At 35.8% G+C, this 24765-nt stretch overlaps 3 protein-coding genes across 3 annotated transcripts; 1 reads left to right on the forward strand and 2 right to left on the reverse strand.

Annotated features, from left to right (window-relative positions):
* Positions 1 to 1102: 1102 nt before the first annotated feature.
* On the forward strand, positions 1103 to 6014 carry LOC124909822 (uncharacterized protein PF3D7_1120000-like). The gene is made up of 8 exons (XM_047450456.1): positions 1103 to 1135; positions 2378 to 2548; positions 3350 to 3838; positions 4258 to 4500; positions 4555 to 4647; positions 4768 to 5223; positions 5294 to 5878; positions 5988 to 6014. Exons 1-8 carry the CDS (start codon positions 1103 to 1105, stop codon positions 6012 to 6014), a joined length of 2097 nt encoding a protein of 698 aa, XP_047306412.1.
* An 8305-nt stretch (positions 6015 to 14319) lies between these two features.
* On the reverse strand, positions 14320 to 17523 carry LOC124945185 (receptor protein kinase-like protein ZAR1). The gene is made up of 2 exons (XM_047485573.1): positions 15913 to 17523; positions 14320 to 15097 (listed from the first exon to the last, which is right to left on the reverse strand). The coding sequence occupies exons 1-2, from the start codon at positions 17339 to 17341 to the stop codon at positions 14472 to 14474; spliced, it is 2055 nt and encodes a 684-aa protein (XP_047341529.1). The 5' UTR covers positions 17342 to 17523; the 3' UTR covers positions 14320 to 14471.
* A 3980-nt stretch (positions 17524 to 21503) lies between these two features.
* Positions 21504 to 22744, reverse strand: LOC124909823 (bidirectional sugar transporter SWEET5-like). Its single transcript, XM_047450457.1, has 6 exons — positions 22699 to 22744; positions 22567 to 22603; positions 22241 to 22457; positions 21982 to 22143; positions 21762 to 21881; positions 21504 to 21686 (listed from the first exon to the last, which is right to left on the reverse strand). Exons 1-6 carry the CDS (start codon positions 22742 to 22744, stop codon positions 21504 to 21506), a joined length of 765 nt encoding a protein of 254 aa, XP_047306413.1.
* Between the last annotated feature and the right edge of the window lie 2021 nt (positions 22745 to 24765).

Genomic DNA, 24765 nt, shown 5'->3' on the forward strand with positions numbered 1-24765 from the left:
GCCAGGCTGGAGAAGGTGGAACTCACAATGGCGTACGAACAAGATAATGTTGGGGACCTAGATGAACGCATTGCCGAGTTTGAGAAGGAGAGAGACGAGCTTTGAGAAGGAATGCAAGGTGCCTTAAACGAGGGCTTGTCAAAATGTCAAGAGAAAGCTCAGATCGTGGAGCAAACCCTTATTGGTGAAATCAATACCTTGACCGAGAAACTCGAGGTAATGTCATCTAAACTACAAGCCACCGAAGAGGATGTGGTGTTACTCAAGAAGGCGGTTGCGCAAGAGTGCGGACGTGCGCCTGTTGGAGTCCCCAATCCGACAAGGATAGAGTTCCAAGACCTAAAGTGTATTTAGGCGAGAGGAATGCGAAGGAGATTGATAACTTCTTATGGGGTCTGGACCAGTATTTCAAAGCACTCGGCCTGGTAGAAGAGGCGAGGAAGATAGATATTGCCACGACATACTTAGAAGACACCGCAATGTTGTGGTGGAGGCGAAGGAGTAGCGACATAGAAAGAGGTACGTGTTCTATTAACACTTGGACCGAATTCAAGGAAGAACTCAAGAGGCAGTTTTATCCTGAAAATGCTATTCGAGAAGCAAGAGCCAAGTTGCGGCGACTCTCACATAGGGGGAGTATCAAGGAGTACGTCAAGGAATTCATTGTCACTCTCCTTGAGATCCCCAACTACTCGGACGAAGAAGCTTTGTTTTCCTTCACCGATGGTCTAGAAATGTGGGCTAAACTAGAGTTAGAACGGCGTGGCGTCCAAGATCTAAACACCGCCATTGCTGTGGCTGAATCTCTAGTTGAAATGCGAAGACAAGACAACACAAAATCGACCCACGATAGGAGCGACAAGGGGAAGAACGGTAGAGATCGTTTTCACAATAGGGAAGCTCCATCTAAGTTTACCAAAACCAATAGTGGAGATCAGGACGAGAAAAGTGGGGAGAGACCCCGGATAAAATGCTTCTTTTGCGAGGGACCACATAAAGCAAGAGAATGCCCCACGAAAAACAAACTATCTGCATTATTGGAGGAGCAGGAACGCCTTCATGAAGAGGCGCGATTGGGGTCGCTACAGGGAAATTGGACTAAATGACCCTGCAAATAGGCCTATTTGCATCCGTGGTAATTTTTAATATTTTTTGATCTGATGACCACTTATTTTTTTTTTGACTAATTTATCCTTTTCGCGAAACGCGAAGGGAGTTCGCGTTTCGCGAAGTGAAACAGTCTTGATATATATACTCAAATTTTTTCATTTCTCTCATTTTCTTTCTCTCTCATGCTTTCTTTCCTCCTGAGTTTGTCGCCGGCGGCGTAAACTCCGGCGACGGCGAGCCCTCAAGCATAAATCGACAAGATAAGCAACCTTAAACCCGAATCTATGTTTATATAACAGATTTATGTTCTCATTTCTATTTTTTAATGAAACCCTAACCCTAAATATGTTCTTTTTGGTGATATTGGTTAATATTGGTTCATATTGAATCATATTTGTTCATATTGGGTAGTATTTGTTCATATATGTTCATATTTGTTCATATTGGTGTATTAGTTTGTTCATCTTATTGATTGTTCTTTTGGCTGTGATGATATTTGCAGATGATATCGTTTCTGCTAGTTATTTAACGAAGCGTTAAGTACTTAACGAAGCGTTATGTACTTAGCGAAGCGTTAAGTACTTAACGCTTCGTTAAGTACATAACGCTTCGTTAAGTACTTAGCGCTTCGTTAAGTACTTAACGCTTCGTTAAGTACTTAACGCTTCTGCACGCGCGCGTAGGAAGACGAAGAGGCGCGCGTATATGCACGCGCCTGACCATATATTTTAAAAAATAAAACATTTGGACATTCATTTGTTTCCCTCTTCTATCCTCTCGATTCCTCTCTCTCTACAACCGTCTCACTGAAGAACACATTGACAAGGCCGATCTTCCCGTCCCCCTCGTGTCCTCCCTCTCTATCATTTATTCCCCATAAATCTCAGGTTAGTTTTATTTTGGTTGTTGCATGTCTTTTTTTGGTTATGGGTTTTCATATTTGCATGTTTAGTTTTAGGGTTTTGGCTGTTTCAGTTTATTTGGTTAGGTTTAGCGTTTAATGTTTGTTTCTGGTTATTGATTATTGCATTATATTTGCATGTTTGTTTCTGGTTGTTGGTTATTGTTTCTGGTTTAGGGATTCGCGAAGTACTTAACGCTTCGCTAAGTACTTAACGCTTCGTTAAGTACTTAACGCTTCGCTAAGTACTTAACGCTTCGTTAAGTACTTAACGCTTCGTTAAGTACTTAACGCTTCGTTAAGTACTTAACGTTTGATGTGGTCTATGTATATGATCTTACATTTTTGTTGTTGTTCCTTTTGTAGATGGCAGAAACCACCGTTCCTGATTTCCCTGGACGGATTTCTTGGAAAAGCGCCCTCTGCCTTAAGAAGATTGTAACGAAGTTTGAGGAAATGGATCTTGTGGAGAAGGTGTACAATACCCAATTCCGATATATAGTCTCTGCCCCAGTGTTGCAGTTCTCAGGAACTATTGTACATCACATGTTGCTTAGGAGGGTAACCTCAACCTCCAAGGAGATTACTTTCAATATCAATGGGCAAGAACTTGTGTTTGGTATGAAAGAGTACGCCTTGGTGACGGGCCTAAACTTCGGAAGGTTTCCTGAGGTGAACGAAGAAGAATGCCGAGGTTGTCCACCTCTGTTGGTAAAATATTTTAAAGGGAAGTCGAGTGTAGTAATGCAAGACTTGGAGACTGCTTTTTTGAGATGTAGAGATAAGGAAGATGCCTGGAAGATGGGGCTGGTATGCTTGATTTGCCTGTACCTATTTTCATTTGACCCAAGGAGGGTGGTATTTGCCAAAATCCTCCACATGGTCGAAGACGAGGAAAGTTTCCTCCGATTTCCTTGGGGGAAAGTGACCTTTAGAGCCACCCTCAAGGGTTTGAACAAGAACATGAGACATCTCAGTCACACATATTATAAGAAGAAGAAGAAGAGTACTACTGATCCTTATGCTCCTTTTGCTTATAACATTTATGGGTTTGCACTGGCATTTCAAGTGTGGACATATGAGGTCATCAAAGGTTTTGTTCCTAAATTTGCTAGAAAGAATGAGCTTAATGATCCTCTACGCCCAAGGTTGTTAGTCTATCATTCCAACAGGAAGAACACCTTGATCGAGATAAAGACTGCCCTGGAGACAACGGATCTGACTGAGATGGAAGAGTCCTCCATGGAGAAGAGGTTATACAGTGGTGAGGACTTTGAACAAATAGATGAGTCAACTGATGAATTTTTTGAGGGATTTACAGAAGGGAAGTTAGTGAAGGAGGATTATGATGATGAAGAGGAGGGAAGTGAACCTGAGGATGAACATGAAGAACCTACTTCCAAACCAAACACCCGGAAGAGAAAGGCTGCGCTTAATCTCAAAGAAGCCGTAAACCTGAAGAGGAAGCTTGCTTATGAATCTAGTCCTGCCCACATTCCTAGCCCTCCATCCGCTACTAGTCCTGGATTACCTCCAACATCTTCTGTTGGATGTAAATGTGAAGAGCTGAAAGAGGAGGTAAAAGCGCTGAAGGAGGAACTCATCAAAGAGGTGAAGGAGGAGCTCAAAGAGATGAAAACAGCTTACGAAGAAACTCAAACAAATCACAAGGCTTATATGAAAAAGTTGGTTGTTAGTATGTGCGAACAGTTATTAGCCAAATCCAACCAAAGGATGGCCACGTTAATTGTCAAATTAGATAGTATGGAGGAGGAGAGGAAGAAGAAGAAGAAGAAGAGCAAATTGGAAAAGAAGGGCAAGACTGAGGTAAGATGAAGATACTTATCGCTTCGTTAAGTACTTAACGAAGCGATAAGTACTTAACGCTTCGTTAAGTACTTAACGCTTCGTTAAGTACTTAACGCTTCGTTAAGTACTTAACGCTTCGTTAAGTACTTAACGCTTCGTTAAGTACTTATCGCTTCGTTAAGTACTTAACGCTTCGTTAAGTACTTAACGCTTCGTTAAGTAATTATCTTTTGTTGTTCTTAACTAACCACACTGTTGTTTTATTTTTGCAGGAAGGGAATGTGGAGGAGATGAAGACGAATGAGATGGAGATGAAGGATGGGAAGGTGGAGGAGGAGAGTGAGAAGGTGGAGGATATAACTGAAGTAAGTTTTACTTAGCGAAGTCATATGTTTCGGGAAGTAAACGCTGACCACACTGTTATTCTATTTTTGCAGGATGGGAAGGTGGAGGAGATGATAACGAATGAGATGGAGATGACGGATCGGAAGGTGGAGGATAAAACTGAGAGTGTCAATGTGAAGGTGGATGGTGGGGAGATTGAGAACGATGTGAAGGTGGACGATGTGAAGGTGGATGGTGTGAAGGTGGAGGATAAAACTGAGAGTGTTAATGTGAAGGAGGATGGTGGGGAGATTGAGACTCATGTGAAGGTGGATGGTGGTGAGACTGAGAATGATGTAAAGGAGGATGGTGGGGAGATTGAGACTGATGTGAAGGTGGATGGTGTGAAGGTGGAGGATAAAACTGAGAGTGTTAATGTGAAGGAGGATGGTGGGGAGATTGAGACTCATGTGAAGGTGGATGGTGGTGAGACTGAGAATGATGTAAAGGAGGATGGTGGGGAGATTGAGACTGATGTGAAGGTGGATGGTGGGGAGATGTTGCTCTCCGACATGATGCAAGAAATAATTGATAAAAAGAAGGATAAGGTGAAGGTTGAGAAGGTTGAGAAGGTTGAGAAGAAAGCCAAGGTTGGGAAGGTTAAACTCAAGGTTGGGAAGGTGGAGAAGAAAGTCAAGGTTGAGAAGGATGCCACGGATGGGAAGGATGAGAACGATGGGAAGGATGGGAAGGATTCGAGGGCTGGGAATGATGAGAACGATGATGATGACTTCCAATTATACAACACTCCACCTAAAGGAGTACTTCCCAAAAAAAGAGTGAGGAAGCAGAAGAAAGATGAAGACTACACCAACCCTTCTTTGTCAAAACAGCCAAAGACGAATGATCCATTAACTATCAATCCCCTTCAAAAATTTGATGATGAGTTGTTGGTTCAATTACAGAATTGGTTGAAAGATGAAGCTACCAATGATGAGACAAAGACTGTGTTTACTTGCGAAGCACGAAAGAAGTTGTTTGTTAGAGTTCTAACAAAGTCCACATGGCTTAAAGATCCTGTAAGTCTTGCATTTCATATTAATTCTTTAACTTATGAATAAGGTTTTTGATATATGCTGCCTTTTGTAGGAAATCGACGCAGTGTGCCACTTGTTGCGCAAAAGGATTGAGCAATATCCCAAGACATATAAACATTGTAAAGTATCAATAGGGGATTGCTTATTAGCAGATATGATGAGGCGAGAGTACCCGAACTATAAACAAGATCCTGAAAATTTTCCAATAGCAGACGTCTTTTCTCAGTACTTCTGGGGAGCGCCTCATAGACATATGCCAGAATGGCCACACGTAGACGATATTTACGTGCCTTTGAACATTGGCAACAAGCATTGGGTACTGTGCGTCGTTCGTGTACAAGATAATCACATTGACGTTTATGACTGCGACTCGAGTATTTATAGGAATCTCGATCCATACATGAGACCTTTGTGTGAGATGTTTCCACGAATATATGCAATGGGAGCCAGTGATGCTGAGCTAAAACGGTATCCTAATTTCAATTTCCAGAAACTGACATATAAAAGGTTGCCACACCCAGCCAAAAATGCAGTCGCCAAATATGGGGAAGTCCCTAGAGCAGATGAAAGTGGGGATTGTGGTGTATTTATGCTTATGCACATGGAATACTTGACTGCTGGTTTAGGTGTAGAGAAGGTGACTTCCAATGAAATGGAGTTTTTTCGACAAAAGATGGCGGTCCGGTTATTTCATCAAATTACAGAACCTTAGTTTGTATTGTAATGGTTTATTGATTTTTGGATAGAACTTGACTTGTGCTTATGTATTCTGAACTTGTATTACTTTTTGGGTAGAACTTCAACTTAAGTTACATTTCATGTTAAAATATTTTAGTTTTAATGTAGTCTGGTTTGTTGGTAGTCTGATATTTTAAAAACCAAAGAATTGAACATATAAATCAATGTACCAAGTAACTAACTTAAACTCACTTAAACCCAGTTTTACTTAACGAAGCGCTTAACGAAGCGTTAAGTACTTAACGAAGCGTTAAGTACTTAACGAAGCGTTAAGTACTTAACGAAGCGTTAAGTACTTAACGAAGCGTTAAGTACTTAACGAAGCGTTAAGTACTTAACGAAGCGTTAAGTACTTAACGAAGCGTTAAGTACTTAACGAAGCGTTAAGTGCTTAACGAAGCGTTAAGTACTTAACGAAGCGTTAAGTGCTCCTACAGTAAGCAGATAAACTAGATACAACATACAGATTACAACTTATCCGATTACAACTTATCCAAAACATAATACAACATATCCAAAACATAATACAACATATCCAAAACATAATACAAATTATCCAAAACATAATACAACTTATCCAAAACACTTATACAACTTATCCCAATCCCAATCAATCTAAAGGCTCATATTGTTGAGATGATGGCTCGTGCTGTTGAGAAGATGAGTCATGATGCTTAGATGATGATGCTTTTGCAGTAGATGGAGCAGGCATGACTGCTTTGCATGTGGCCCTATTATGTCCTAGTCCACCACATGAGGTGCATCGTCTCGGAGCCTTACGTACCTCACCTTGAGATGACCTACGCTTTGTTTGTGGACGCCCTTTCTTAACCTTCACGGGTGGTTTTAGACATACTCGTTCCTTGATCATTTCGGGAATATCCCAATCGTCTTCATCACCAGCAGGGTAACATGTCTCCGCATATGCATTCATCCAAGATTCAGTTGTGTAATATCTGTAAGAATGGAAAATAAAACGATTAAACAATTGGTTAAATAGATTGAACATGTGAGCTGAATAATACCTTGAACAAAAGTCATAACAAACCAAATTGCGGTGACGGACAGCAGCCATTGCATGAGTACAAGGAAGACCAGAAACTTCAAATACCCTACAAGTGCAGTTCATGTCTTTCAAATTGACTTTAAAATGAGACTGATTGTCATGCACATAAAACTCGAATCGGTTAAGCGATGATACTGTATAGAATCTAGCCTTCTCGAATCCCTCACGTAACCACTTTTCATATGTTGGAGATAACACTTCTCGGTGGTTGGACGCTCTTTCTCTTCTCTCATTAAACCAACCTTGTATTGTCACTCTTAAATACTCCGCCATTGAGGAAATGGGGTACTTTCTGGCTTCCCTGCTCTGACTATTAAAACTCTCAGCATAATTGCTTGTTAGTTGATTGTATCGCTTACCGGGGAAAAATGCTCTACTCCATCTTTGAAATCCAATTTCTTCCAAATAGGCAGCAATCCTATTATCTTTAACCCTTATCTTGTCAAAAAAAACGATTGAATTCGTGGACGGTGTACGCACGAGAAGCCATATCAAACTCCATATGACAATTATCAGTTTTGAATTTCGCGTTGATATTCATCTTTATGTGATATGTGCACGCACCGTGGTATGCTTCTGGAAAAACAGCACATAAGGCATTGGCGATGCTTGGGTGTCTATCGGATACGAAGACGAGATCATCAACTAATCCAATTGCTTCTCTCAATTTTTGCATAAAATAAGTCCAAGAGTTATTATTCTCTGAATCAACAACTCCGAATGCGACAGGATATAATTGTTCATTAGCATCTAATGCAATAGCCACCAATAGTTGACCTCCCACCTTGTGCTTAAGAAAACTGGCATCAACACACAATACGGGACGACAAAATGCTTTGAAACCCCTAATAGAGAGGCCTAGGGACATGAACATATACTTGAAGTGCCCGAACTCGTCTGTTTGGATGTCTGTTATGGTACCAGGATTATGCTTCTCCAACATGTATAAGTATGAGGGTAATTTTTCATATGAATCCTCAACCGTTCCTCGCACCGCCACTAATGCCATTTCCCTAGCCCTCCAAGCCTTATTATAAGTCAAATTTACCCCATAAGTTGCCTGCATGTCTTCAATTATTTTCTTAGGCAAGTGATTATGGTGATGGTCCATATACTTACTCTTCACGCACTGCCCAATAACCCATGCTGGTGTTTGCATTTTTTTCTCTGGCCTAGATAGAACTGAGCATGAGTGTTGTTGGTCGAATTTCCGGATCTCAAACATCTCAGATAATTTACCTTTCACGGCACGCAATCTCCACTTGCATTTCTCATCCAAACATTTCACATACCAAAGATGTTTTCTTGACTTCTCCACCTTGAATTCAAAATGATTAGCCATCGCATATTTATATAGCATCAGTTGTAGTTCTTTTTTATTTTCAAAGAAGGCACCGACTTCCAATACAGTTTCAGTAGTTAACGCCAACGCAAATGAGGGGTCTGTCGGTGATATGTCTGTCGGTGATATGTCTGTCGGTGATATGTCTGTGGGTGATATGTCTGTCGATGGTGTACCAAATGATGACCTTCTTGCACTACTTGGTGTACCAAATGATGATCTTCTTGCACTAGTAGGTGTACCCGTTGATGCTCTTCTCGCACTATGCGGTGTAGGTAACGATGCATGCAAGTCCTGAGTAAGTGGGATGTGAGGCAAAGAGTTATCTCCGGCTTCATTACTTTCAACAAAGACCTCCGAGGGTAAAGCTTCTGGTACAATTTTCTGAGTAAATTGTGGGAGAATACTTTCTTGAGTTGGGTAGGTAAGTAGTGGTATCTTTTCTTTAGTAAATTGTGACTTCTCTACTACAGACACAAACAATGGTGACACAGTTCTACCCAAAATCAAGCGTGATAAATATATGTTCAGATCCTCATCATCTTCAATAAAAACGGGTTTAGGATTTGTGATATTCGGAATATCATACTTCACTTGCAGCACTAAATCATAGGTAGATTTCTGCACTTGAAGTCTTTCATGGAGTTTATCAATTAATTCAGCATAACGAGTACTTTGGGGTAAATCCAATGTTTTGATTGAAGAGGCATCAAAAAACCATATTCCATTAGCATCAACTTTCCACTCTCCATTATAGAAAACGAAAACTTCGGCTGCAAGATAAATTGGAAACGGGATAATTAATACTGTGAAATGGAAACCCTTCGCGAAACGGGAAGTACTTAGCGAAACGGGAAGTACTTAGCGAAACGGGAAGTACTTAGCGAAACGGGAAGTACTTCGCGAAACGGGAAGTACTTCGCGAAACGGGAAGTATCATCAGATGAAACCCTAAACAACGCAGTGATTCGAAAATGCATAAATGAACAACAATAAACTTGAAATACATAAACTTACCAATTGTTACAGTGCTTGTGCTCGTCGTGGAGCTCATTGAGTGCCGCCGTTGAACTCCGTCGCCGGCGAGATTAGAGAGAAGGAGGAGAAAAGAGGAAGGGAAGAGAGAGAAGAAGAAGAAAAGAAATGAAAAAAGATGGCCGGATTTTATTATATAGTAAGGGTATTCTGGACTTTTCACAGAGTCTCACTTCGCGAAACGCGAAGTCCCTTCGCGTTACGCGAAAAGGGTAATTTCGTCCAAAAAAAATTAAGTGGTCACCAGATCAATTTCAATTATCTGGTGACCACGGATGCAAATAGCCTTATTTGGGGGGTCATTTCATCCAATTTCCCTCGCTACATCTCCTCAGTTCTATTAAAGCCAAGTTCGAAGAACCAAAGTCCGCGAAGATGGGACGATTGTTCGTAGAAACGAAAGTGGGAAACCACACGGTTAAAGCTTTATTGGACACGGGAGCCAACAGTAACTTCCTAGAGGCAAAAGAGGCGGGAAGATTGGGGATCGATTACACCAAAGAGAAGGGGTGGCTGAAAGCGGTCAATTCGGCACCAAGTGCGACATATGGCGTTGCTCGTGACGTAAGGGTCAACTTGGGAGAATGGACTGGAGTCTTAGATTTTTCCATTGTTGACATGGACGATCACAAAATGGTCCTTGGCATAGATTTTCTAGACAAGGTAAATGCTTTCCCACTTCCTTTTGCAAATACTATGTGCATTCTAGAGCAAGACAATACTTGCATGATTCCTTTAACAAGGGAATGCAAGATAGAAGCTAGACAGCTTTCTGCCATGCAACTCTCAAAAGGCATGAAGAAAGCTTGTCCAACATTCCTTGTTAGCCTGAAGGAAGATGAGAAAAGCGTGTCCCAAGAGAAGACACCTCTAGAAGTCACGAAGGTTCTAGAAATATTTCAAGATGTAATGCCCGCTGAGTTGCCAAAGAAACTCCCTCCGAAGAGAGAGGTGGATCACAAAATAGAGTTAGCCGAAGGTACTAAACCACCAGCAGCGGTCCCTTATCGCATGGCACCTCCCGAATTGGAGGAACTAAGGAAGCAATTAAAGGAGTTGTTGGACGCGGGCTATATCAAGCCGTCCAAAGCACCTTATGGAGCACCGGTACTTTTCCAAAAGAAGCAAGATGGGTCGCTTCGAATGTGCATTAATTACCGAGCTCTCAACAAGTTGACGATAAAGAACAAGTACCCTATCCCGTTGATTGCTGACTTGTTCGACCAACTTGGTGATGCGAAGTGGTTCACAAAATTGGATCTACGGTCGGGATACTACCAAGTAAGAATAGCGGAGGGAGACGAGCCCAAAACCGCATGTGTTACGAGGTATGGATCTTTTGAGTTCTTAGTTATGCCTTTTGGTTTGACGAATGCTTCTGCTACATTCTGTACCTTGATGAATCGAGTCTTCCAAGCTTTCCTGGACAAGTTCGTTGTGGTGTACCTAGACGATATTATCATATATAGCAGAACATTGGAGGATCATCTACAACACTTACAACAAGTTTTCCAGGTATTAAGGGAAAATGAGTTGTTCGTTAAGAAAGAGAAGTGTGAATTCGCAAGGCCAGAAGTGATGTTCTTGGGGCATATCGTGGGAAGGGGCCAACTCCGGATGGACCATTGAAGAGTGGAAACCACCGAGGAAGGTTACTGAGCTGCGATCTTTCCTCGGCCTTATCAATTACTATCGGAAGTTTATAAAGGTGTACTCATCGATCGCATCCCCATTAACGGACCTATTAAAAAAGAATAAGTCGTGGAATTGGGATACGAGATGCAGCGAAGCATTTGAGAAGCTAAAACAGGCATTGATGGAGGAACTCGTGTTGGTACTACCAAACCACACCATGGCTTACGAAATCCACACAGATGCCTCAGATTTCGCCCTTGGTGGAGTGTTGATGCAAGAGGGACACCCCGTCGCTTATGAGAGTCGCAAGCTCAATGATGCGGAACGTCGGTACACCGTCCAAGAAAAGGAGATGACTGCGGTTGTCCATTGCTTGCGAACATGGAGACACTACTTGTTGGGGGCTACGTTCGTCGTGAAGACCGACAATGTGGCAACAAGCTATTTCCTCACTCAAAAGAAGTTGACTCCAAAACAAGCAAGGTGGCAAGCTTTTCTCGCAGAGTTCGACTTCATTATGGAGTATAAACCGGGAAAAGCCAACTTGGTAGCAGACGCCCTGAGTAGGAAGGCAGAGTTAGACGCAATCACAAGTGCTAATTTTCCTTTAGTAGATCAAATCAAGGAAGGAATAGAGCACGACCCACAAGCCAAGAGTTTAAAAGAATTGGCAGAAAAAGGGAAGACTCGCCAATTTTGGATAAGAGATGGAATACTCATTACCAAAGGAGATATAATCTATGTACCAAGGTGGGAAGGATTAAGGAAAGTCATTCTAAAGGAGTGTCACGACTCAAGATGGGCTGGACATCCAGGAACACATCGTACATTGGCGCTAGTAGAACGTGGGTATTATTGGCCTCAGATGAGAGACGACATTGAAGTCTATGTTAAAACGTGTCTTGTGTGTCAACAAGATAAGGTGGATCAACAAAAGACTGCGGGATTGCTAGAGCCATTGCCAACCCCGGAGAGACCTTGGGAAAGCATTTCCATGGACTTCATCACTTGCCTACCCAAGTCTGATGGGTGTAGCAACATAATGGTTGTGGTGGATCGATTTAGCAAATACGGAGTGTTCATCCCCATGACGACAAAGTTCACAGCTGAAGATGCAGCTCGATCATTTTTCAAGTATGTGATGAAATATTGGGGCATTCCAAAATCCATTGTGAGCGACCGTGATACTCGCTTCACTGGAAGGTTTTGGATGGAGTTGTTCAAGCTTATGGGATCCGAACTCAACTTCTCAACTAGCTTTCACCCGCAAACCGACGGACAAACAGAAAGGGTGAACGCCTTACTTGAGTTGTTCTTAAGGCACTACGTGAGCGCCAACCAAAAAGACTGGACAAAGTTGCTTGACATAGCCCAATTTTCATACAATCTGCAAAAAAGTGAATCAACAGGGGGAAGTCCCTTTGAGATAACTACAGGTCAACAACCCTTAACTCCACACACTTTGGCGATGGGATACAAAGGCCCAAGTCCTACGGCCTTTAAGTTCGCCAAAGGATGGCATGAGGAAACTGACATAGTACGAGCCCACCTCGCCAAGGCCGCCAAAAGAATGAAGAAATGGGCGGACAAGAAGAGAATGCACTTGGAGTTCGAAGAAGGAGACCAAGTGATGGTAAAACTCCTCTTCCATCAAGGGAGACGCTTTTCGCAAGTTCACAAGGGACTGGTGAGGCGGTATGAAGGCCCTTTCATCGTGGAGAAACGGATTGGAAAGTTGGCCTATCGCTTAAAATTACCGACGCATCTGGAGATGCATCCCGTATTCCATGTAAGTTTACTAAAACCTTATCATGAAGACAAAGAAGATCCAAGTAGAAGTGAGTCAAAACGAGCTCCCACGGCAATCACTACCGTACCCGAGAAAGAAGCCGAAGAGATATTGGCACATCGGGTCATACCGAGGAGGGGTACCCATCCAAGTTATGTCGAATACTTTGTAAAGTGGAAGGGACTACCGGAAAGTGAAGCCAGTTGGGAACACGAATTAGTACTATGGAACTTGAAAGACGTCATTCGTAGTTATAAGGAGGACGCGACGAGGACGTCGCCAGATTGAGTGGGGGAGAATGTCATGGCTCCCTTGACCAGCTAACCCAAGAGGCTTAATCATCCATTAAGGCCCAACCCAAAGAACATTCTAGAAAGCCTTGTGAGTCATTTAATGTAGTGGTTGGTTATTAGGGTGGTAGTTGGATAGTAACTCATTATTGTGGTGGTTGGCTAGCACATCATTAATGAGGTAGTTGGGTAATTAATGTAATAGTTGGGATTAACCCTATAAATACCTTTGAGGTATACCTTTGTAAAGAATCAAGTATTTTATTAATATAATTACTTTCTCTCTCTAAAAGTTCTTGTGTTGATTCAAGTGTTGCATTGAGAAAGGCTGACTAGTTATTGATCTTACGAAGATAATAACTAGTGCCGCACGGTTCGTTGGAGAAAAGACCAAGCCCGTGACAATATATAATGAATAACATAATTGTTAATCCACGTAATTATTTTCGAGTTATTTATCTACCAAGTATCAACCAAAGTCTCATAATTAATCAAATTATCATTGCAGGTTTGATCTGCACACCTATTATATAATTCCATATAGATTTTCTCCGTAGAATATTTTTCATAACATAACTCCCATATGTATAATTTTTGTCGTCTAATTGAACACTAATGGACTGAAGCGAATTATCTTTACGAAATCAGACATAATGAAAACAACATTAACAAATACGAATTTCCAAAATATAATAACGACAACACAAATAAAGCAACACGAATACAAATCTCCAAGCAAAATCAGGTAAAGTAACAACTAATCAAAATAAAAGCGAAAACGAAAAATATCAATGACTATGATAGACTTCAACACCAAATCTAGAGTTGTACGGACCATCACAGAAATATCGAAAGCGGTAAATTATAAGTTTTGGTAAACAAAGAAAATCAATAAATGGAGGCTCAAATATCATGATAAATTAAAGAGAAAAGCTAAAGTTTTTTTTTTATTAAAAGCATAAAGTTGAAATGAATACCATGAAATAATCTATATAGTTAGGATTACACGAAACTGAAAATATTTCCGATTAAATTTTATGGAGTCCTTAATTTTCAATTAACATAGATAAATTTGATTTTTGTATAAGTTAGGTTGAATTGGTCTTTCAAAGGTGCATGCTAGGTCTCATTTAATTACTAAAAAAAATTGATAAACCTTAACAGTCAGAAATAGAGAATATAATTTGCTCAAACATAAAACAACATAGAAAAACAAACTTATGGTAATGTCATAAACTTTTAGTTAAGAATAATATTGATTACACATGATTCTACCTAAAACATTTTGTTTTTCCTTACACAAATGAGAATAAACAAATTCTAAATCACTTATAGTCAATCTTTGGAAATGGAAAGTCTTTCCAAAGCTTCACTAACGTTCCTCATGGAAGGTCTCCTCTCCGGGCTGCTCTGTATACACGCCATTGCGATTTTCAAAACCTCAACAATCTCCTCTTCCTTGTCATCATCATGAGCCAGATACGGATCAAGAACGTCCGAAATAGGTCTCTTCTCTTCAATGCAAAGCTCAAACCAGTTAACCAGATTCATCTCTTTCTTCCCAACTTGAATGATCCCTGACTTTCCGCTTATCATTTCCAACAAGATCACACCATACGAATACACGTCCCACTTTTGAGAAGGTTTAAGCGTTTTCATAGCTTCTGGGGATCGATAACAAGAACTCGTGATATTATTTGGGCGCAAGGTTGGGCCATCGTTTGTTGTGGCCAAAGTCGGGGTTATTACTCCTGTTATGTTGGCCAACCGCCCTAGTCCAAAGTCGGATATTCTAGGGTCCATGTTTGAATCGAGCAATATATTGCTCGGTTTAATGTCTCCATGGACGTACTTTTTGGGGCTAAACTCATGCAGATAAACCAAACCTTTTGCTGTTCCTTGCATAATTTTCTTCCTTATCAACCATGGGAGTGGAGTAAATGATGCATTTCCAGCCTTACCTAAAAATTAATAAGAAAAAAACAAACAAGCCTTATTCTCAAATCATTCATTCCAAGATTGTTAGATGTTAGGTTTAAAACACTTGTGTCATCATCAATCACTTATTCTATCAATTAATTCAAATTATCAATCACAAATGTTAAAATACACCTACTTTATTGTTTATAACATTTCAAAGTATTCAATAATAAAGGATATTTTGGTAATTTGACCTATAACAAACCATTTTTTAGGTCAAAATATACGTTTTCCAACAAAAAACAGATAATTTCAAGTAAGCCCACATCAAACAAGATTGTCACGAAATGTTGGCTTCATAAGATAGAGCCAAACAAACATCTCATGAAGTATGCCAAGAACAGGGGGAGAAGAAAAGAAAAAGCCTCAAACCTAGACTCAAGTAGACTCCTTGAAGAATGGATAATACACATGGAAGCCAAAAAACCATCAAAATCGGAATCAAAGAACAACCAAACGTCAATCAAGACAAAGAACCCTTCCTCGACACAAAACAAGCCCAAAAACAAACTACCCAAGTGTGCCACCAAAACAACTACTCCCCCATAATTTGATCTTCAATCTTACTCGATTGTGTTAAGCTTTAGATATTTATCAATTGGTAAGATGGCACTAATGCCTATTTGGAAACAATTTTTGGGATCCAGATACAAATGACAAACCATCAATAAAATTTATGAATTTGTGTCACACTAAGTTCTGGTTCCAAACGTGATCTCACATGGATCCGCATCGACACACGAGATATATGACAGAGAAAAGGGGAACATGCATATAACAAATAAAGAAAACATACCATGAATTGCATTGGCCAAGTTGCCATTTGGGACAAAATCATAAATAAGAAGCTTCTCATCAACAGACCAATAATACGCTCTAAGAGCCACAATATTAGGATGCTTAATCTTCCCAATTGCTTCAACTTCAGTCTGAAATTCCTTAAACCATTGTGAACCACCTTCTCCCAATCTCCTCACAGCCAGTATAAATCCATCTTCAAGAACAACCTTATAAACTATCCCAATCCCACTCTTCCCCAGCACAAAAGCCGAAGCCTTCAACAGTTCATCCAGATTAAACGACAAATGCATATCCAAAGGAACAAGATCATGCTGCTCCATATTCTCCGATAATGTTTCTGATTCCTCCTTACGAAAACACGTCATACACTCCTTCTTCCCTTTTCCTTTCCCTTTCCTTCTTCCCTGACGTAATCTCGAATAGCAATAAGAGAACAGCAAACCGATGATGCATACACCGATAATATCTCCCAATATAATCGCAATAATGGCACTTTTACTTAACCCTTTTGCAATCTTAGTATTGCTTCCATCATTGTTATCCTGAGAAGAACCAGGCAAGTAAGGATAAGATGAGGAATTCCCACAAGGGTTCTTCAATGGAGCTCCACATAGAAATGGGTTCCCAATAAAAGCTGTTGGTCCCCGGTTTATAAGAGCCCCAGTTTGAGGTATCGGACCGCTTAGATTGTTGTATGTTAGATCAATGTACACTTTTTCAGGAAGATTACCAAGGCTAGCTGGAATTGAACCAGTAAACTCATTATGTGATAGATCAACAGTTCCTTGAAGATTAGACAAGTTTCCTAAGTCATCAGGAATTGGACTGTTAAATCTATTGAACGAAAGGTTAAGGTTTTCAAGCAAAGACAGATTAGCACCAAATCCATCCGGGAGAGGGCCGGTGAAGTTGTTCCGACCAAGATCGAGGGTCTTCAATTTCTTGCATCGAATCAATGATTCAGGAAGTGACCCATTTAAGAGATTTTCTGACAAATCTAAAGTTTGGAGATAAGTGAGCTTACCAAGTTCAGAAGGGATTGAACCGGATAAGAAATTTCCATAAAGCACCAAGCTTTTTAGACCCAAGGCTTTGTAGAGGTCAGAAGGTATGGTACCTGAGATTTTGTTGCTCCTTAGGTTTAAATGTCTGAGTTCAGAGAGAGAACCAAGAGAGGGAGAAAGGAAACCAGAGAGTTTCTTGTTTGGTATGGTAAGAGAGACGACTTTTTGCCTGTTGCATGTGATTCCATTCCAAGAACAAGGGTTTTCATCAGAATTGTTCCAGTTATGCAGAGACCCTTCTGGGTCTTCCCAAATGGACCGCTTGAAGTCTAAAAGTGCATTTCCTTCATCATTCAAAGAAACCACATTTGCTAATTGAGTGTTGCAGAGAACAAATATCAGTAGAAACAGAGGAACCATCCTCAAGAACAAGAAAAACAAGTGACCGTTGGAGCTGGAAATAGGTTCCAAAGCTCTTATCTTTCTTCACCAGAAACCAAATGGAGCTCACAGAGAGAGATTGAGAACGCTCTGAGTATGAAAGCTTCCAGTTCTCTGTACTGTAGAGGGATGGGGAAGAGAGAAGGGATTTTTTTCCTTTTTTTTTTTTGTTAGAGAGAAGAAGATTTGCATATAGAAAAGAGGGTTGTGAACAGAATCCAATTCATTTCTTAAGAAAAAGAAAATCTTGAATAATCATTTTTTTTTAGCTAATCTCTAATCTTTAATCCTGATTAAATAATAAATACCATCACTTTTTTGTTAATGATTTTTGTTTAGATCTTTTTTAACCATCAACACTCATTCACAACAAAATAATAATAAATATTTGAAAATAATTTTTTTTTTTTGTAAAGATAGAATCTTGAAATCTCACTAAAATATATGGATATGGATTGATATTAAGAATCAATACATTCTAATTATTATCGTCTTATATTATTATCATTATAACATGATAATAATGTCTTTCAAAATAAGAAAAATAGTTACTTGGATTTTTCTCGAGTTTATACACTAATGTATTAGTGTTTTAAACCACACTTTTTATGTTTCTTTTTTTTATTAATTTAATAACATTTATAAATAAACTTTATAGAAACTTTGATGATGGGTGTAATTTTTTTTATTAAACATAAAATAATAAATAATACTTAATATTTAACTTAATATGACCGTTAAGGGGGCAAATAATGATTTGAAATGGACGGATTAATAGGGACATAAAATAATGAAATGAAAATATAAATAATGAGTTATTAGTGTTACTAATTAATTAATGGTGAGAATAATGAAGGTTAATTATTTAATTTAAAAATGTATGAGGTTTACACATTTCCATGTATGGAAGCTATTTGGCCAAAAAAGTCACATTAATTTATTGAATTTAATCTCTTAATCCTAGAGAGATGAAGGGCATGATTAAGGCACGTTCACTGGTGGCCACACATTCTAGAAGATTATAATAAAATCAACGGTCTAAGATTAATGTTACTTTTTGATTGCTGCTTTGTCGGGTGAATGCTTGACCTTAACTATTGGGTCTTAACCCAATTTATTTAATTCAAAATTTCTCGAATAACTCATTTTAATAAACCCAATAACTAATGTATCAAATATCAATCAAGGGTAACTAAAAAGTGAAATATTAATAATTTATGTATATAACTTTCCTTTTCAATTTAAATTAGATATGGCTTGAGCTACTTTAATCACCTCTAACTCTAATACCTAGCTCATAAATATATTTTATAATATAAATTCATTTTATTTTTTTAAAATGTCATTTTTTTTTATTAAAAATAGTGCAAAATACTTTCAAACATCACAAAAAAAAAACAATAAATAAGAAAACAACATAAAATTTTTAAATGTCAATAAGATCAAAAAAAAAAAAAAATATCATATGTTACAATTTTTTTTTTTGAAGCGAATGCGTGTAACATAAATCCTTTGAGACGCTCGTATCTATAACTTTTCATTTTGAAAACTCATATATTTATTTCTTTTCAGATTGTCCACCACATCATAAGGGGAATTGGTTTTCAGTTATCCGAGATTTTGTTACTAAAACTTCATTCAATCTATTTGATTTAGAAGTCGACGTCTTTTGTTGTTGTATCCTATTGAAATTGAAGGAGGTTTTACAGAAGAGTCTGCATGCTCTTGACAAGGTCACAATGAAGAAGAATATGATCAATAAATTTTTCACTTTTCAAACAAATGTTGCATCTGCTAGCAAGATGATTTTTTTTTCAGTTTGTTAAATGTTAAGACTCATTCATTGATAGCTTCCTAACCAAAATACAAAATTTTTAATGATTTTTTTTATTTTATTTCAACACCTCTTTTCAAGGAAACAAGGATTGAGTTCTTTGGAGAGACGCATGATAAACATAACTAGTTTTAAAATCGGGGGAGTTAGAAAAAGAAAATTTATCATCCGTCTCTAGGTCAATCGAAACGTTGGTAAGATCTTCTATGAGAAGATGATCCCACCTCTTCGATAAAATCAAAACCATATGAAAAATCGTAAAATTTTAGTATCTTAAATTTAGAATAATAAAATTTACTAATTTAAAGTTTACATAAATTATTTGTTAAATTGATTTAGAATCATTTTATAATGAATCAGAAACTTTTATGGGTATATTAAACTTTAATTTATGCTTACAGCTTTGTTGAAGATTTCTTTAAGTGTCGGTTTTATTGAAAATTTCTTTTTATCTTAAAAGGGTAAAGTGACATAGACAGCTAAGATTAAGATTTCATTGTGATAGGAGTATATTTTAAATAAATTAAGAAGTTAAAAGAGTGGAAATAATGTAATCAAAATTCAGGAGTTACATTACAAATTATTAAAAAGTTGAGGACTATATTTTATAATCTTCTTATAGTAAATTCTACAATGGTGCTGAGAATAATAAATATATTTGACCATTTAAAGAAATAGAAACATTATTCTTCTTTTTTAATAAAAATAAATAAAAATTAAATCCAGTTTATGGGTTGACTGGGAGTCAGAGCTCTCCGGTGTCTGCGGGGATGATTTGATCCAATTATTTGAAGATTTCAACTCCATTTTTGTTTATGCTAAATCAGTTTAATTAATTTATTATTTAAAAAATTTATTATTTGTTATCTTGTGAGAATTTCTCCATCTCAATATTAAAACCTATATTTAGTGTCGGCTTAATAGACACATTATTGTACTTTTAATATAAGGGCATGCACATATAAATCCAGCCAGAAATATAATTGTCTTTTATTTTATTTTTTATTCTGGGTTTATTTCTAATTTACTATAGCTCCCCAAATTTATAATTCACCTTTAATTTAGAAAAAAAAAATAATTTTTTTATATAATTATTGACATTTAAACTTAATGTATGCTGATGGGTTACCATTATTTGATTAATTTATATATTTGAATGTATTTTGCGAATTAAATTTGATATATTTATGAGAGCAAACTAATTTATTTCTTATGTAAGTTAACTGTCACTAATTCACTTAATAAATAAAAATTAATATTTTTCTATTCTTATTCTAATTAAAACTTACCTTTATTTTTAATTCTCCTTTCACATATTTATATTTTAAATTTATAAATATGAATAATAAGAATCAACTTAAACTTAAACTTAAAACTTTTAATAATAAGAATCCAATTCATATAAACTTTTAATAATAAAAATCCAATCCATATAATCTAAATGGAGAGAAGTCCTTACTTGTCAAGGAAGAAGCAGGAACACGGATCTATGTAGGAGATTACTAACCAGGTCTACCATCCGAGTATCTGAAAATATTTTTTTTTTATATATCACAATAATAACAGAAAAATACCGTCGTTATTTATGTTTTCCCGTTAGTCGCTAAACTAAGTTTATTTTGTTTGTTAATTGATATTATTAACATTTTAGCTCGAACAAATTTTATGAAATTTTTTTAGTTTTGATAAATTTCAAATCCTAGCTCCGCCCACTGATGTAGCCGAAGCCAAAGACCCATGTATGCAAATAAGAAGCTATTTGATAAACCTTTTTTTGATCCTATTGTGGTCCTTCCTAGCTAATATTTATTTTGTCTTCAGGTAATGATTTAAACATGATGCAAAGTAAGTAGAATTGAAATAGGTTATTCTAGCTATAGAGAAAGACTGAAAGAGAGGCAAACTGATTTCTTGAGCATGTTGAGAGGATTTGATTTGTAGTGAATTAGGTATTCTTTTGTGATGACTTTTAAATTAACTTAGTGATTGATTCTCTTGTGTAATTAATTATGATTGAAACAATGTTTAGTTCTTTGTATATTAATGGTTAATTTCTCTCAACTGGTGGGTTATGCAGAAAAGATGGCAAAAGTGTCAAAATCTTAGCTAATATATAAAAAACAATATGAATTTAAATTTAGCAATAGCAATAGCAATAATAATAATAAAACTAAATTTAATTATGGTATAAAAAAACTTAATTAGTCATTATCTATTTATGAAATAAGAACCCACCAACTCCATCATAATTGAAAACTTAAAAAAGCTAAATCTAAAATAAAAACATTGATCCAAAAATAAAATAATTTATTTGGTGGACATTTCAACCTCAACCGGTACTATCTCATCGTTCTCTTTGGTCATTTTGATAACAGTTGGGTTCTCATTGTCTTTTTCGAGGCTCAACATTTCAATGCTAGCTGATTTGTAGTATGTGAAATAAAGAATCAATTGCATGACACCAAACAAAGTTCCCAAACCATTAGGAATCTGTAACAACAAAATCAAATGTTTAATATTAATATATATAAAAAAGTAATTTCTCTTCTTAAAAAATATGTTTACCGTAACATAGAGATCAAATTTAAGGAGAGCATACGCCAACCAAATGACCGCATTAATGGAATTCGCAAATGAAACCCAAAAGGGCATATATTTCACGCTCTTTGTCCTTATCACTTGTCTCTGTATCGATTAATTTGTCACATACATAAATATTAATATTATTAAATTAATAAAAAAATAACATTATTATTATTACAAAATTAATTATTAATATGCTTACCATGACGGTTAATGGAGATGCATACATGATAGCGTTCAATACGACGCACACAATTCCAACTAGCATGGACCTACGCTTGGTGGTTTCAAATGCGTACATGGTTATAGTGACTATGATGCCAACAAAAAAGCATTCAACCCCAAACACCACTAATATCGTCTTCTGAAAAATTGCAAGAGAAATACAAATTAATGGTTGTTATAAATTTTATTGGTAGAACAAATAATTAACGATGGTACAATGGAGAAACATAACATACACGTTTCTTCTGATTGGAGAAGAAGAAATAAAAGAAAACATAGATGAGTTCGATGAACAATCCTATGCCATTGATGGTGCCGACCAAAGTGCTGCCCGGATGAACCATAGGCAATGCGTAGAATACCCACATGGCGCAATTGAGTAGAGTTGCAAGATAAGGATCCGGCTTAAACTCTTCAACTGATTTCGCCTTCCATATATGCAAGAATGTTGGTCTATAATAATAATTATTAAACTTATATGTACAAAGTGTTACAAGAATATAAAATAAATATCTAAATTCTTATGTAAGAAAAGCAAAAACTAAAAAGAGAGATTACTTACAATGGAGACAGAAAAAGGAAGAAAGATATAACATTCCCTACAAAGATTGAAAAAACAATAGTAATAAAGAAGAAATTACATTAAAATTTGAATGAAGAATAAATTAATTAATGAATTAAAGAAGATGATTACCAATAATTCCTACAATGTTGCGAATTGCTTCTCTGCTCATAACCATCTACAATTGTAGTAATAAAAAAGATGAGATAAAGATCACATTAATAAGTAAGATCATAGAGAATTATGATATTGAGAATTGAGATTTAATTAGGGTTTAGAGAAATTATGTTACCTTGTTGCAATCTTTAGTAAAATATTTGTTTTGTGGGAAAATATAGTATGATTTGAAGGCTTTTTATAGGGAATCTCTAGAGAATGTGGAAAATATTAAATAGGATGTGAAGATTTTTTATAGAGGATGATTAGGGTTTTTGAGAATTAAGTTTGACTAGAATCTACAACTAACCCTAATTTGGATTAAGATTCAATTTTAATTTAAAAAAAAATACTTTAAAAAGAGCTAGGTTGGTTACGAATGTGGTGGAGAAAAAATGGGAAATTGGTTAATAAATTAAATATAATTTTTTGAATATATATATATATATAATAATAATAATAATAATAATAATAATTTTAAGATTTCATATTATTACTAATAAATAATATATATAATAAATTAATAATTTGTAAAAAAAAGTATAATTTAAAATTTATATATAGAATATAAATTTGGGCATAATTTAAAAAGTTAGAAGGAAATTTTAAATTTTGTAATTATGTTATATATTTTTAATATTTTAAATTTTAAATTATTTGAATTTATCATTATTTAAAAAAAATATTATCGCAACAATAACTATTTTCTGTTATTATTTTAGGATTAATCTTTAATGATATATATTTTTTAATAATAAAAATAGATTTTTTTTTTATGATTACTTAAAAATAAATAAATTATGTATTAATTTGTTTTAAAGGATAAAAAAAGAGAATGGATATTATCATATAAATCAACAATAGCTATTTACTTGCTATTATTTGGAGATTATTTTTAATATTATATATTTTTAATATTAAATATTGAAAATTATTTGAATTTATTATTATTTTAAAAATAAGTTATTATCAAACATAACTATTTCGAGATGTTATTATAGGATTATCTATTATTTTATATATTTTTATAAAATTATTTTTATCACTATTTAAATTAAAGAGGAATATATAGAGATAAGGTAGAGAAACTAAAAAGGGAATAAGAAAGAGAATAAGTGCATTATCTTATTTATTGAAAAAAAAGAAAAAGTTCGAGGAAAAAGATAAAAAAGTCAAATTATTTTATTTTTTAATTATTATTCTCGTTCAAAGGATGAAAAAAATTGATTTAGAGATTATTTTTAATATTAAATATTGAAATTTATTTGATTTATTATTATTTAAAAAAAGATAATATCAAAAGAAAAAAGTTGTTAAGTTCTTTAAGATTATGTTTAATTATATATATATATATATATTTTATAGTAAAAATATTTTTAATTATTATTTTTTAAAAAGTAAGTATATATTAATTTTGTTTAAATGATGAAAAAATTGGTGTTATTGTTATATATTTTTAATAATAAAAATTATTGAATTTAAAATTAAAGTACCTCCATCTCCAATTAAAAATATTCTGTAACCACTCATATTTTAAATCATATATTAGACTAATAAACTAGGTTATAGTTGAAAATAAGTATTTTATTATTAAAAAATTAAAATTTTTAATAGTTTACAAAATACACATACAAAAAATTATAAATAATTAATATAAATAAAATTATATATATAACTTTTCTTAAAAAAGATATAAAATATAAATAACTTTTCATATACTATTTTTTAATTTAATAATTAATTTTTGACCATTGATAATCCGATGTAAATATAATAATGATGGGTCTGTAAATATAATGATGATGGGTCTGTAAATATAATAATGATGGGTCTGGTTGCTCATCAAAATATCTAATTATTCAGTAGTGTGTAACATTTAGAGGGAAATTTATTCTATGTGGAAAAGTTTTCGTGAGTAGTCTAGATTCATTATGGGAATGATTTTCCGATTAGATTTTATGACGATATTTAGTGTAGTGTCAAAAGTTTAACTACGACGTATCATGAACTTGCTTCTATTGTTATAGGTAGAAATTCAGAAGC

This window comes from Impatiens glandulifera, chromosome 7 (genome assembly GCF_907164915.1).
Source record: "Impatiens glandulifera chromosome 7, dImpGla2.1, whole genome shotgun sequence".
Lineage (NCBI taxonomy): Eukaryota > Viridiplantae > Streptophyta > Magnoliopsida > Ericales > Balsaminaceae > Impatiens > Impatiens glandulifera.

Coding starts and splice junctions, on each gene's coding strand:
- LOC124945185 (XM_047485573.1), bottom strand. CDS start 17,341: ATGGTTCCTCTGTTTCTACTGATATTTGTTCTCTGCAACACTCAATTA. Junction 15,098..15,912: donor CTTGGCCAATGCAATTCATG/GTATGTTTTCTT, acceptor ATTAATTTTTAG/GTAAGGCTGGAAATGCATCA.
- LOC124909823 (XM_047450457.1), bottom strand. CDS start 22,744: ATGGTTATGAGCAGAGAAGCAATTCGCAACATTGTAGGAATTATTG. Junction 22,144..22,240: donor TCTCCAATCAGAAGAAACGT/GTATGTTATGTT, acceptor GCAATTTTTCAG/AAGACGATATTAGTGGTGTT. Junction 21,687..21,761: donor AATTTGATCTCTATGTTACG/GTAAACATATTT, acceptor TTGTTGTTACAG/ATTCCTAATGGTTTGGGAAC.
- LOC124909822 (XM_047450456.1), top strand. CDS start 1,103: ATGACCCTGCAAATAGGCCTATTTGCATCCGTG. Junction 4,501..4,554: donor GTGGTGAGACTGAGAATGAT/GTAAAGGAGGAT, acceptor GATGGTGTGAAG/GTGGAGGATAAAACTGAGAG. Junction 5,879..5,987: donor CTGGTTTAGGTGTAGAGAAG/GTGACTTCCAAT, acceptor ATTTTTGGATAG/AACTTGACTTGTGCTTATGT.